Source organism: Kogia breviceps, chromosome 12, assembly GCF_026419965.1.
Source record: "Kogia breviceps isolate mKogBre1 chromosome 12, mKogBre1 haplotype 1, whole genome shotgun sequence".
Lineage (NCBI taxonomy): Eukaryota > Metazoa > Chordata > Mammalia > Artiodactyla > Physeteridae > Kogia > Kogia breviceps.
In genome coordinates this window covers 102,359,261-102,370,008 of record NC_081321.1, presented here as the reverse complement: position 1 = coordinate 102,370,008, position 10,748 = coordinate 102,359,261, and the positions used below count along the sequence as shown (strand labels likewise).

The 10,748-nt window shown below is 62.7% G+C and overlaps 2 protein-coding genes across 2 annotated transcripts; both read right to left on the bottom strand.

The window, feature by feature from the left end:
• Positions 1 to 2,997: 2,997 nt before the first annotated feature.
• On the bottom strand, positions 2,998 to 5,248 carry MIOX (myo-inositol oxygenase). The gene is made up of 10 exons (XM_067008341.1): positions 5,234 to 5,248; positions 4,711 to 4,791; positions 4,422 to 4,502; positions 4,182 to 4,344; positions 3,976 to 4,043; positions 3,743 to 3,852; positions 3,598 to 3,665; positions 3,461 to 3,510; positions 3,183 to 3,295; positions 2,998 to 3,106 (listed from the first exon to the last, which is right to left on the bottom strand). The coding sequence occupies exons 1-10, from the start codon at positions 5,246 to 5,248 to the stop codon at positions 2,998 to 3,000; spliced, it is 858 nt and encodes a 285-aa protein (XP_066864442.1).
• Positions 5,249 to 5,649: 401 nt separating this feature from the next.
• On the bottom strand, positions 5,650 to 9,707 carry ADM2 (adrenomedullin 2). Its single transcript, XM_059080091.2, has 2 exons — positions 9,392 to 9,707; positions 5,650 to 8,813 (listed from the first exon to the last, which is right to left on the bottom strand). The coding sequence occupies exons 1-2, from the start codon at positions 9,499 to 9,501 to the stop codon at positions 8,495 to 8,497; spliced, it is 429 nt and encodes a 142-aa protein (XP_058936074.1). The 5' UTR covers positions 9,502 to 9,707; the 3' UTR covers positions 5,650 to 8,494.
• Between the last annotated feature and the right edge of the window lie 1,041 nt (positions 9,708 to 10,748).

Genomic DNA, 10,748 nt, shown 5'->3' with positions numbered 1-10,748 from the left:
GGGGCCTTCCCCCACGCTGGGGCCTTTTTGGAGATGGCCAGGTTAGGGTCTGCAGGGCCACAGAGAGGCCTGGGCACCCAGGGGCAGGGGCAAAGTTGGCCGCTCCTGCTCCGCACTGGGGAGGCTCCCCCGGTGGGGGTGGGGGGGCGGCTCAGGATGATAACTTCAGGCCCAGAGGGGCAGTCTGTCGAACATCCCCCGCCCCAGCTCCGGGGCTCATGTTTCTCTTCCCCACCCCAGCCTCTTCCCTGCTCTCAGGAAGGCTGAGAGGCCCCGTTGCCCACATCCAGTCCAGGCTCAGAGCCCCCTGCACCCCACAAGCAACTCTAGGGAGGGACCCCCTTGGCGCCCTGCACCTGCCCTGCTTGAGCTCAAAGGCTGAGAGGGGGCCGCAGTTGGGAAGGCTGCCCAGGGACAGTGCGAGGGAGCCCAGGGCAGGCAGGAATTCTCCAGAAGGAAGCGCAGCGAGTGGAGAAGAGCTTGGGCAAAGCCTCTTGACACACTCGAGCCCGCCCTCTCCTGACACCAGCGCACAGAGGGACTGGGGTACACAGGGAGGGCCAGGGTGGGGTTTGCGCTGAACGGGAGGGTCTGACCACGCAGCAGCCTGGGCAAGGCAGGGAGGGCAGCGGGCAATGCCACCTTTCACGGCTACAACCAGTGGACGTTCAAGAAGTGATTGGGTCTTCAGCCCCAGCACGTGGATTTGTAATACCACCTCCCACTCAGCAAAACCAAGGTTCCTTGGAGAAAGGGCCAATTCTACGTCTGGGGCAAACTGGAAAGTGGCCCCCAAAGATGTCCACGTCCGATCCCTGGAACTTGTGAGTGTAACCGTACTTGGAAAAAGCATCTTGCAGGTATAATTATGGACCTTGAGATGAGGAGGTCATCCTGGGTAGTCTGGGTAGGCACTAAATGCCATCACAAGTGTCTTTATAAGGGGACAGAGGATGACAGACACACAGAGAAGGAGCTGCGTGAAGGCAGAGAAGAGACAGGCATCCACCAGCCAGCGTGTGCTGGCTGTCACCTGAGGCTGGATTTTCCGGGAGCCTCCGGCGGGGGCACTGCTGACACATTGATCTCAGACTTCTGGCTTCCTTCCAGGACTTGAGAGAATAAACTTCTGTTGTTTTAAGTCACCAAGCTTGTGGTAATTTGTTACAGCAGACACAGGAAACAAGTAGTCGGGCGTCTGGTTACAGCAGACGGCAGAACATCCCAGAGGCCCTTGGGTCGTCAGATGGAGGCAGGACCCTCCCCAACCCTGTCTGAGAACCAGTAAGAATAACTCACCGAAGCGCAAAGATGCTGAGAGCTACGCGTCCTTTATTCAAAACAGACAACTTGGGCTTCCCTGGTGGCGCAGTGGCTGAGAGTCCGCCTGCCGATGCAGGGGATGCGGGTTCGTGCCCCGGTCCGGGAAGATCCCACACGCCGCGGAGTAGCTGGGCCCGTGAGCCATGGCCGCTGCGCCTGCGCGTCCGGAGCCTGCGCTCCGCAATGGGAGAGGCCACAACAGTGAGAGGCCCACGTACCACAAAAAAAAAAAAAACAGACAACTTGATCATGTCTGAAGGATGCTAGGGAACCAGCTCTTCCAAAACGGTAAATTAAGAGAGAGACAGGAGGGCTTCCCTGGTGGCGCAGTGGTTAGGAGACTGCCTGCCAATGCAGGGGACACAGGTTCAAGCCCTGGTCTGGGAAGATCCCACATGCCGCAGAGCAATTGCGCCTGTGAGCCACAACTACTGAGCCTGCGCGTCTGGAGCCTGTGCTCCTCAATGGGAGAGGCCGTGACAGTGAGAGGCCTGCGCACCGCGATGAAGAGTGGCCCCGGCTCGCTGCAACTGGAGAAAGCCCTCGCACAGAGATGAGGACCCAACACAGCCAAAAATAAATAAATAAATAAATTTATTTAAAAAAAAAAAAAAAAAAAAAAAAGAGAGAGAGACAGGAGCATTTACTTCCCCTTCCTCCGTAAACAGGAACCAAACAGCACCAGGGGAGCTGCTCTTTACCGCCGGGTCCTACCAGGTGAGTGAAGATGGAACTGGAGCCTTGCTGTTCTCACTCTATCCGTTGGAGGGTGTTCTTAGACCCGAAACTGCCACACAGCAGCTTCTGACAGCACGGGAAACAGCGGGGCTCCCTGATAAAGCACAGCCCCCACCTCTAGGGCTCCCCTGCCCTCAACAAGTCAAACCTGAATCTGACTAAGCCTCGAAATTTATTTACCAATTAGCAAGAGAGATGGAGGAAAGTATATTCATAGATGTCATGGGGACGCAACCAGCAAATCCCAACAGGAAGTCCCTAGACACACGAGCCACTTTCTTCGAAGGAATAAACCGCTAGTAGAGGGAAGGCTGACGCTGAACTGCAGCATGAGGGGTGCACACTTGGGGGGCGAAACCACAAGGCAAAGAAGGTGATTGTCGGCCAAGGTGAGGGCTGCACCTGGGGCCCACGGAGGGTGTCTCGGTGTGTTTTCGTGGGTCATGTTCATGGCAGGTAACCTGAACATTTATCATGATGTTTCCTGTAGTGCGTTTTTCTAGCTGTCAGGTATTTTGCATTGTTTTCTCTAAGGGTTCTGAGCCCAGAGGACTTGGTGGCTGTTTTCAGAACGTGGAGGTGGGCAGGGTGAGTCCACGTTCCGACACCAGAGCGGGGAGGACAAGCAAGACATTTATGGCAGCAGGAACAGCTGGGCGTGCGTGTCCACGCGACCGCGGACTTGCCTCTCTCGCCCCCCGCCCCCACAAGTGACTGCCCTGCCACGACACGCCTCGGCCTCTATCAGGGTGTGAGGGTCCGACTCACGAGCTGCTTCAAAGTCTTTATTGCAACCGGGGAGAGGGGCCAACAGGGCAGGGAATGCAGTTGGGTATGTGGGGTCCCCTAGAAAGGCCAGGGTGGGTCGCCACCGTGCCTGACAGTGGCTGTCACCCCAGGGCACCCAGCCGGGCGCGGGCAGGCTGGGCAGGCCGGTCACCAGTGGAGGACACCGGGGCAGTACTTGTCAATGAGCCCCTGGTAGTAGGGCCGCAGCTTGTCCACATCTGGCAGGTCAGAGCTCTTGGTGTAGAGATCGAACTTGCTGCGGCGCGGAGGGACAGAGGCTCGTGAAGCCCCGAGTCCCCGCCCCCGCCTCCCCCCCACGGGCATGACCGTACTTGAACTCCTGCACCCAGGGCAGCATGGCCAAGTCCCGCTCGTTGCACAGCCGCTGGTAGTCGCCGCCCGTGTGCCACGGGTAGAAGGAGTGGAACCGGATGATGTAGAAGGCCTGGGGCAGGAGGAACCACACCCCCACGCTCCAGGCTGGGATGGACTGGGCTGCACTGGCATGAACTGGACTGGGCTGGGCCAGGCTGGACTGGACTGGGATGAACTGGGATGGACTGGGCTAGGCTGGGCGGGGTTCTTGGTTTGGTTCCTCCCCCACACCTACCTCCGGGGGGAGGGAGAATCTGTTGAACTTCATCATCTGGTACATGTACTCTGTGGGAGAGAGGGTGTCACCCCCAGGCACCCAGAGGCGTGGCCCCCACCTCGGTCCCCACTGTTCCTGCCTCTCACTGGCCTCACCGTCATGGCCCCATGACATGAGGACGTTCTCGAGCCCACAGTGGGGCTGGTACATGCCAAGCTCTGTGCTGCAGGGAGAGACAGAGGGTGAGGGGGGCTCAGGAGCACCCTGCAGAGGGCAGGGCCAACGGCCAGGGAGGCATACCTGTACAGAGGGTCCTGGAGGTCAGCGTTGTCCTGGAAGGTAGAGTCACAGAAAAGCACAGAGCCCTGGGGACGGCAGCCAACTGGGAAGGTGTCTCCAACGACTGCCCACTGGGGAGGGTCAGGCAGCGGCCGGTGGGCCTGACTGGCCCGCCCACCGAGTGGGTGTCCAGAGCCCGGAGCCGAGGCTGCCCTGGGCCCCGCCCTGCCCACTCCCTCCACCCTTCTCCTCACCTGGGGCTCCCCTGCCAGAGCCAGGACCTTCCCCAGGTCGTGCAGGAGCCCGACGAGGTGGAACCAGTCTGGGGGAGAGAGAGGGGCAGGGCAGGCTAGAGGGGGTGCAGGGGCCAGGGTAGAGGGACAGCCTTGGGGCTGGGGTGGGGGGCAGGGCCGGACCTCCAGCCTCTCCCAGCACCAGCCGGGGCGGGTGGGGAGCACACCCTTGTCGGGATGGGCCTTCCGGATGCCCTCGGCGGTCTGGAAGGCGTGGAAGGAGTTGGGGAAGTCCACGTCGGGGTCCGACTCGTCCACCAGCGCGTCCAGCATGTCCACAGCCTCCATGGCAGTCATTCTCTTGTAGGAGAAGCTCCCAAACTGGGCATGCTGGGCCAGTGAGGGAGAGGTCAGCGTAGCCCCAGGGTCGGCCCTCGGGGGGGTCGGGTTAGGAGTCTTCCAGCTACCTTCCTCCTGACGAAGTCCACGGTCTGCCACGTGTGCATGAGCTTGTAGGTGGCGAAGACACGGTCCAGGAGAGGGCCCGACTGCGAGACAGAGGGTCAGCCAGGCAGCTCGCCAGCCCCGGCCCTTCACACCCGGGGGGCCACTGCCTCCCTCTCCCGGGCCTGGCCCCACGAGATGTGAACGGGGCGGCCCCGGGGTGGCCCCTTGGGCCGCGCAAGGGGACAGGCGCTGCCCTTCCAGGGGCGGGAGAGGCAGGGGCGCGGTGGGGGGGCGGCCGCAGGTGCTCACCGTGTAGTTTCGGAAGCTGCCCTTGTCTTTGGCCGCCTCTGGCTCCATATCAGGCCGGTAGACCAGGGAAGGGGCCGGGTCCTGGTTGGGTGGGGGAGTGAACCTGTTGCACCACAACACCAGCTCCGTGAGGGAGGGAGGACACCCCCGAGGGGGCACGAGACTGTTGGAAGCGGAGCAGCCGCGAGGCAGCGGGCGCCCCAGGGCCCGGCCCCTCGCAGCGCGGGAGTGGTGGATACTCCAGGCTCCTGGCATCCGTACCTGCAGGGTCGACGCCGAGGATGCCTGCTTCCCCAGTGGTGCACGGCTCTGGTAGCGCCCCTACCCGGCATCTCCTTCTCAAGACCCGGGTCCGCAGGGAGCCCGGGGCTTGGACCCACGACCCTTGCCCCAGCTAGACCACGACAGGAAGGAGGGAGACCTTTGACCCCGATGAACGGGCGGCAGAAACCCTTTGGGAGAGGGCACGGCGCTGCCGCCCTTTCCCCGAGGCAGCAATCTGTGCGGGGTCCGGGGTACTCACCACAGCCACCTTCATCCTGAGAGGGGGCAGAGCTCCACAGGCCCGGGTGCCCGTATATATGCCACAGGTTACATAAGTGACCGGACGCCACCCAGCCCCTTGGCCTTGGCCCTCGGTAATGAGTGACCATCCACCCTCCTCCTGGCCTCTGAGAGTTAATGTGTCAGCACAGGAGCAGCCCCAGCGGCCCGGCCCCCCCCCACCGCCAGCCAACCTCGGCGTCCCTGGAGCAACTGACCTGCCTGGGAGGTCGAGGCTGCTCTGTAGCCAGAGACTCCCACTCCTGCTTCCCAAGCTTTAAACACCTCTGTGCCCCGGGCGGTAGGCCCCTCCCAACACCCTATCATCCCCAGGCACCTGGGATTTGGGGCGGGGTGGGGCGGGGCTTATTTCAGAAAGTCATTTTGACACTTGTTAAAATGGGATAGAAGACTTTATTCACGTTTTCCTAGAGGGGAGAGGTCGGGCTCCGCTCTGAACACAGAGTAAATCCCCAGCACAGTGAGCTGGGCATTTACAGCCACCAGGCAGGGGGGGGCCTGGGGCGGGCTGGGCAGGCAGCAGTCAGGAGGGAAAAGAGCCAGAGGAGACATCAAGGGTGGGGGCGCTCTTCCTAAACCCCAGGATTCTGTCAAGGGCGTGATTCTGGCTAATACTGGGTGAGGCTGGAGGCTCGGGTTCACGGTTGGTCCAGGGGGTCTTTGTCAGGCTCTTGGAGTGAGGGGCTCCATCTCGAGTCAGGGCAGAGATGAATTCACGGCACCGGTCGGTCGTGTGTGGGCTGACTTAGGCAGTGAGGACACAGCAGGGACCGCACTGCCTGGAGCTGACGGTCCCGTCATTGGAAAGAGGCCTGCGCTCTGGCGAAGGCCGGGGCACCGCGTGTGGTCAGGGTGCAGTGGGACGGGAGAGGGCAGTGGGCGAGGTGCGAGGTGCTGGGCACTCCGCGAGGCCCCTCCTGCCCACGCTGAGAAGCAGCCGGGCCCCACTTAAAACGGCAAAGTGCATTCGGCCCCTGTGAGCCCACAGAGCCTCCAGCTTCCACGTGCAGGTGCATCCCTCGTGCACTGTACATGTTGAGGTTGCTTTCCTCTGCCTCCTCCGGCTGGAGTCTCAGTCCCTGGGGGTGGGGGACAGGGGTTTTTTGCCGTTTCCACAAGTGCTCGGAAAATATTTGCTGCAAGGATGGAGAAGGGCCTGGGGAGGAGGTACGGGGACCGGAGCCATCACCGCAAAGCAGGCGGTGGCTTGGACCAGGAGGAGGGACAAAGGGCGGCCAACGGATCCAGATGAGGGGGGAGGGGGGCAGGAGCAGCGGGGGGGCAGCGGGGGGGGGCGCTGGGGGGTCGGGTGCTGCCACCAGGCCTCCAAGTGGGGTGTCAGATAGGCAGCCAGGACACGGTCTGGAGCTCAGGGCCATGTGGACGACGGTGCGATGCTGTGACCGTGGCAGGTGACCCTAAGGAAAAACAGCCCAAGGCTCAGGCAGCACCTCGGCAAGGGCACCAGGTGGTGCAATCCTGGGGGCCTCCTGGCAGTCTGCGTCGCCACAAGCAGGGTGCAGTGTGGGGTGGTGTTCTGGTAGGGGGCGCATCCTGCGTGGAGAACTGGACTGCCAGGGACTTTGCCCCAGGGCTGGAGCCAGGGAGTGTCTTGGCCAAGCTGAGCTCCCGACTCTCCCTGACTTGGCCCTCCTGGAGCCCTCCTCTTTCTTGTCCCCCAGTCCCCCAGTCCCCCTGGCCCTGTGCCATAGCCCACCCTCCCTGCCTGCTCTGCCGACACCCCTCGGTGACCACAGGCTCCCAGCTCGGAGGCCCAGCCTGTTGCCCATCTGGCCCCCACGCACACACCTGTTCTAGCCTCCCCCCAACATCCACGCCTCCCCTGGGCTCAGGGCCTGGGCGCGCTCAGCTCCTCCCCCTGAACCCCTGCGGTCCTCAGTTCATCTCCCCAGCGGGGCAGGGACCAGCCTGAACTATTCCCACATTCCCACGGGGCGAGCCCTGAGCTGGAAGAGCAAGTGCAAGGGTGGGAGGCCAGATGGCACTTCCAGGAGCCTCCCTCCCTTAGGGGGCCCCCGGGGGTCTGAGGGGCAGGCCTGCCAGCGAGCCAGGGTATGGGCTCTGTGCGTGGACACTGCGGGGACGGCGGGCACCTCCCTGATCTCTGGCCACAGAGCTGGGATAAAGGCACGCTCTCTTCACAGGGTGGCTGAGAGGGTGACAAGGCAAACGAGGACAAATTAAGTGCTGTATGAACATTTGTTAAATAAGGGAAACCACCCGTGAGGCATAGGGTGCCAGAACTAACAAAAGGCTCTGGTGTCACAGCACTTAAAGCCCCTCCCCCTCCCCCCCACCCCATGGCGGGGGTGGGGGGGGGCCAGACACACACCAAGAACTCCGCCTTCTGGCTGTGGACTTGTTCTTCTGATAATTTGAGGCCAGTCCCCCCCCCCCCCGCCCCCTCGCAACAGGCTCCCGGCAAGCCCGCTTTTAGGGCAAGCCGGCTCCAGCCTCCTGTTGTCCTCACACAGGGCAGGATGGGGCTCAGGGAACCCCTGTGGCCTGCGGAGGCCCAACCCTTGTTCGGCCATCCCACCCACCTTGAGGTGGTGGTGCTTCTGCCTTAGCTGAGAGATTTGGGCTGGGAGATTTGCCCCGCCCCACTCCCACCCTGCCCTAGGGAGGGGGAAGGGTGTTCTGCCCTGCTCTGCCCCAGAACCCCTACACCCTTTCTCCAGCTGCCCTCAGGGCACCCAGGCAGGGAGTCTCCATTGCGACCTTGAGCTCAGCTGGAACAGGGCAGTCCAGCCTTAATCCTACCATGTCAGGACCAGCAGGGAAGAGGCCATGCTGGGCCAACTCCGGGCCCCTTCTCTCTCCGGCCTGCCCAGAGGTGGCCCGGGGTGTTCCGGTCCCTGGCATCTGCCCTGCGTCCTTGGGCAGACCGTGTCCTCTAATGCTGCCAGCCGCCTCCAAGTGTCACACTCCCCAGGGGCAGAGCCCCTGGGTGTTCAGGATCTGCTGGGTCCACACAGGTGCACCGGCTTCTGTGTCCACGGTCATTTGAGGCTGGCTTCTGCAGAACCTGGTGGGGGTGGGGTGGGGCGGGGGTGTCCTCAGGGGCCTGCACCGCTGTTCCAGTGACTGCTCTTCGCAGGAGCTTCGGGGCTGGCTCTGGGCTGGGGGCTCAGCTGCAGCTCTGGGATTAGGGCGCAGCATCCCAGCTGGGACAGGCAGGGGTATGGCTTGCCGCGCCTCAGCCGTAGCTGTGAGGGCTGCTGGGGTCCACAGGGGCTGAGTCGTGTGGGCCGGCTGAGCCGACAAGCTGCCATAGGCGGTGGCTGAGGTTCTGCACCTGGCAGGTGCCCAGCACACAGCCCACACGCAGGAGCTGGGCTCCGGGCCTGCGGGGACCCAGGTGTCGGCGGGGGCCATTCCGGAGAGGCTGACCCATAGCAGGGGCCAGGCTGGCACTCCTCTGGGGCTGGAGGGCCTGGTGCAGCTTCCAGACCACAGGCCGGGCTGCAGGGTGCCGGGACTGCAAGGCACTGGAAGGAGTCCGGGCTGGGGGTTCCCTGCAGAGGGAGATGCAGGAAGTAAGCCCGGCGGGCCAGCCTTTCAGGAACCCATAAACCCACCCACCCACTTTCCCTTCTACACAGGCCTGGGGTCACTGGCAGGGGAAGCCCACTGAGCTCAGGGCTCAGGGCCTTGCCCTCAGCCACTCAGTAGCCCGTTAGCTGCTCCTGCCTGGGCAAGGGGCAGCCCTGGCCTCTGTGGGCCACTAAGCTCAAGGCTCAGGTGATTCCCTCTCACCCCTTCCCTTGGGGTGGGGGGAGGTGGGCAGGCCTGAGGGCCCCTCCAGCCTCCCCTCCCACAGCTGACCTTTCCTTTGGAGGGGTCTGCTCTGCCAGTGGAGGAGTGGGCATGCCTTAGGAGGAGAGGCAGAGGAAGCAGAGCCTTTCGCCCGGCTCCGGGGCTGCTTAAGGCCTGGGGCTGGCCCCTGATCTAGGGGGTGAACCCCAGCAGCAGGTGGGGGGTTTCCCCAACCAGGGGCTAGAGGGCCTGGGGAGGGGTCGGGGTCGGGGGGAGGCCTCCCGCGAGCACTCTGGTTTCCTGCCCCGGCAGCCAGGGTGGTCTGAGCCCTGCTCACCTGGGTCGCTCGGGCGGCCGGCTCCGGGCCAGGCTGAGGGACAGCGCGCCTGGGAGCTGCAGGTAGAGGAAGCTGATGCAACCGAGGGTGACCGTCAAGAGCCGGGCCATGAGGGCGGGTCCGGAGGGGGCAGTGAGCCGGGCAGGTGTTGGGGGCGGCCCTAGGCTGAGCCACCGCTTCTGCCCGCACCTCGGGGCGCGCGGGCTGGCGCCGGTAGGTCGGCGAGGGTCTCCAACACGAAGCGACACGAAACGGGCTGGCGACTCTCCTGCAGGTGGTGCGTGAACCTCCTCGGTCAGCTGGCGGTCGGGGCCCTGCTGGGGCCGGAGCCTCAGCACCTCGGGGTTAAATAGTCTTCCAGGGAGGCGGAGCCGGACGCGCCGGCGGGGCGGGGTGCTCCCGCCCGGACCCCAACTCCGCCCGCCGCCCGAGAGAGAGGGCGGCGGCCGTAGGGAGCGCGGGCGGCTGGCCAGGCACCCCGGCAGGCCAGCCTCACCTCCGCCACCTTCTGGTGGGGGACATCGTCCCTGAGCCAGGAGGGGTAAAGAACTGGGTGCTGCGGAGCGCGATTGGCGGGGCTGGGTCCCGCCCACCACCTCTAGGTCCCTGGGCCTCGCCTCCCGAAGGTCCGCGCCAATGAGTGGCAGGGGCCTGGCCAGAGGCGATTTTGAGACCCCTCCTCAAGAGGTCCTAGCAGCTCTATTCCTAAATACTCTACCCTCCCCCCACCCCCGGAACATTACTGAAGTATCAACTGGTTTTTGTGAGAAATTTAAATAAGTAGAAAGTGAGAACCTCTCACCGCCATCCAGTGGATTCCTCTCCCAGGTGCATGGGCGCCCCGTTCTTGACTTTCTCTTGTGTGCATTTTGTTGCGGGGGGTTGCATCCTGTGTGTGTGCACTATATACACACATATGCACATATAGGTAGAAATATGTGAAAACATAGAGACTGCCATTCTTTCTTACGGTTGATCCTACACCAAAATGTAGGTGTTCTGGGACTTAATTGATCATTTATTGCGACACAGTTAGGTGATTTTCAAGCTTTCCAAGAGCAAGAACCCTTCTTCATGAGCTCATGGGTGTGTCTCTATAGGATACTTTCACAGACATGGGAATTCTGGCTGAAGGTGAGCCCGTGTTTATGGTGACAGATGGAGCCAAACTGCTCTCCACAAAGCTGATGCACTGTCAACCGATAACGGACTTGGTGCCAGGGTTCTTCATCCCTTTGTCCCTCTGAGAGGGGACAATTATCCCATCACACGCTCAGACATTTCTGATCATCTGAGCATCTCTGCATCCATTTGTATTTCCTCTTCTGTCTTCCCTGGCCCAGTCTTGCTCCCTCTA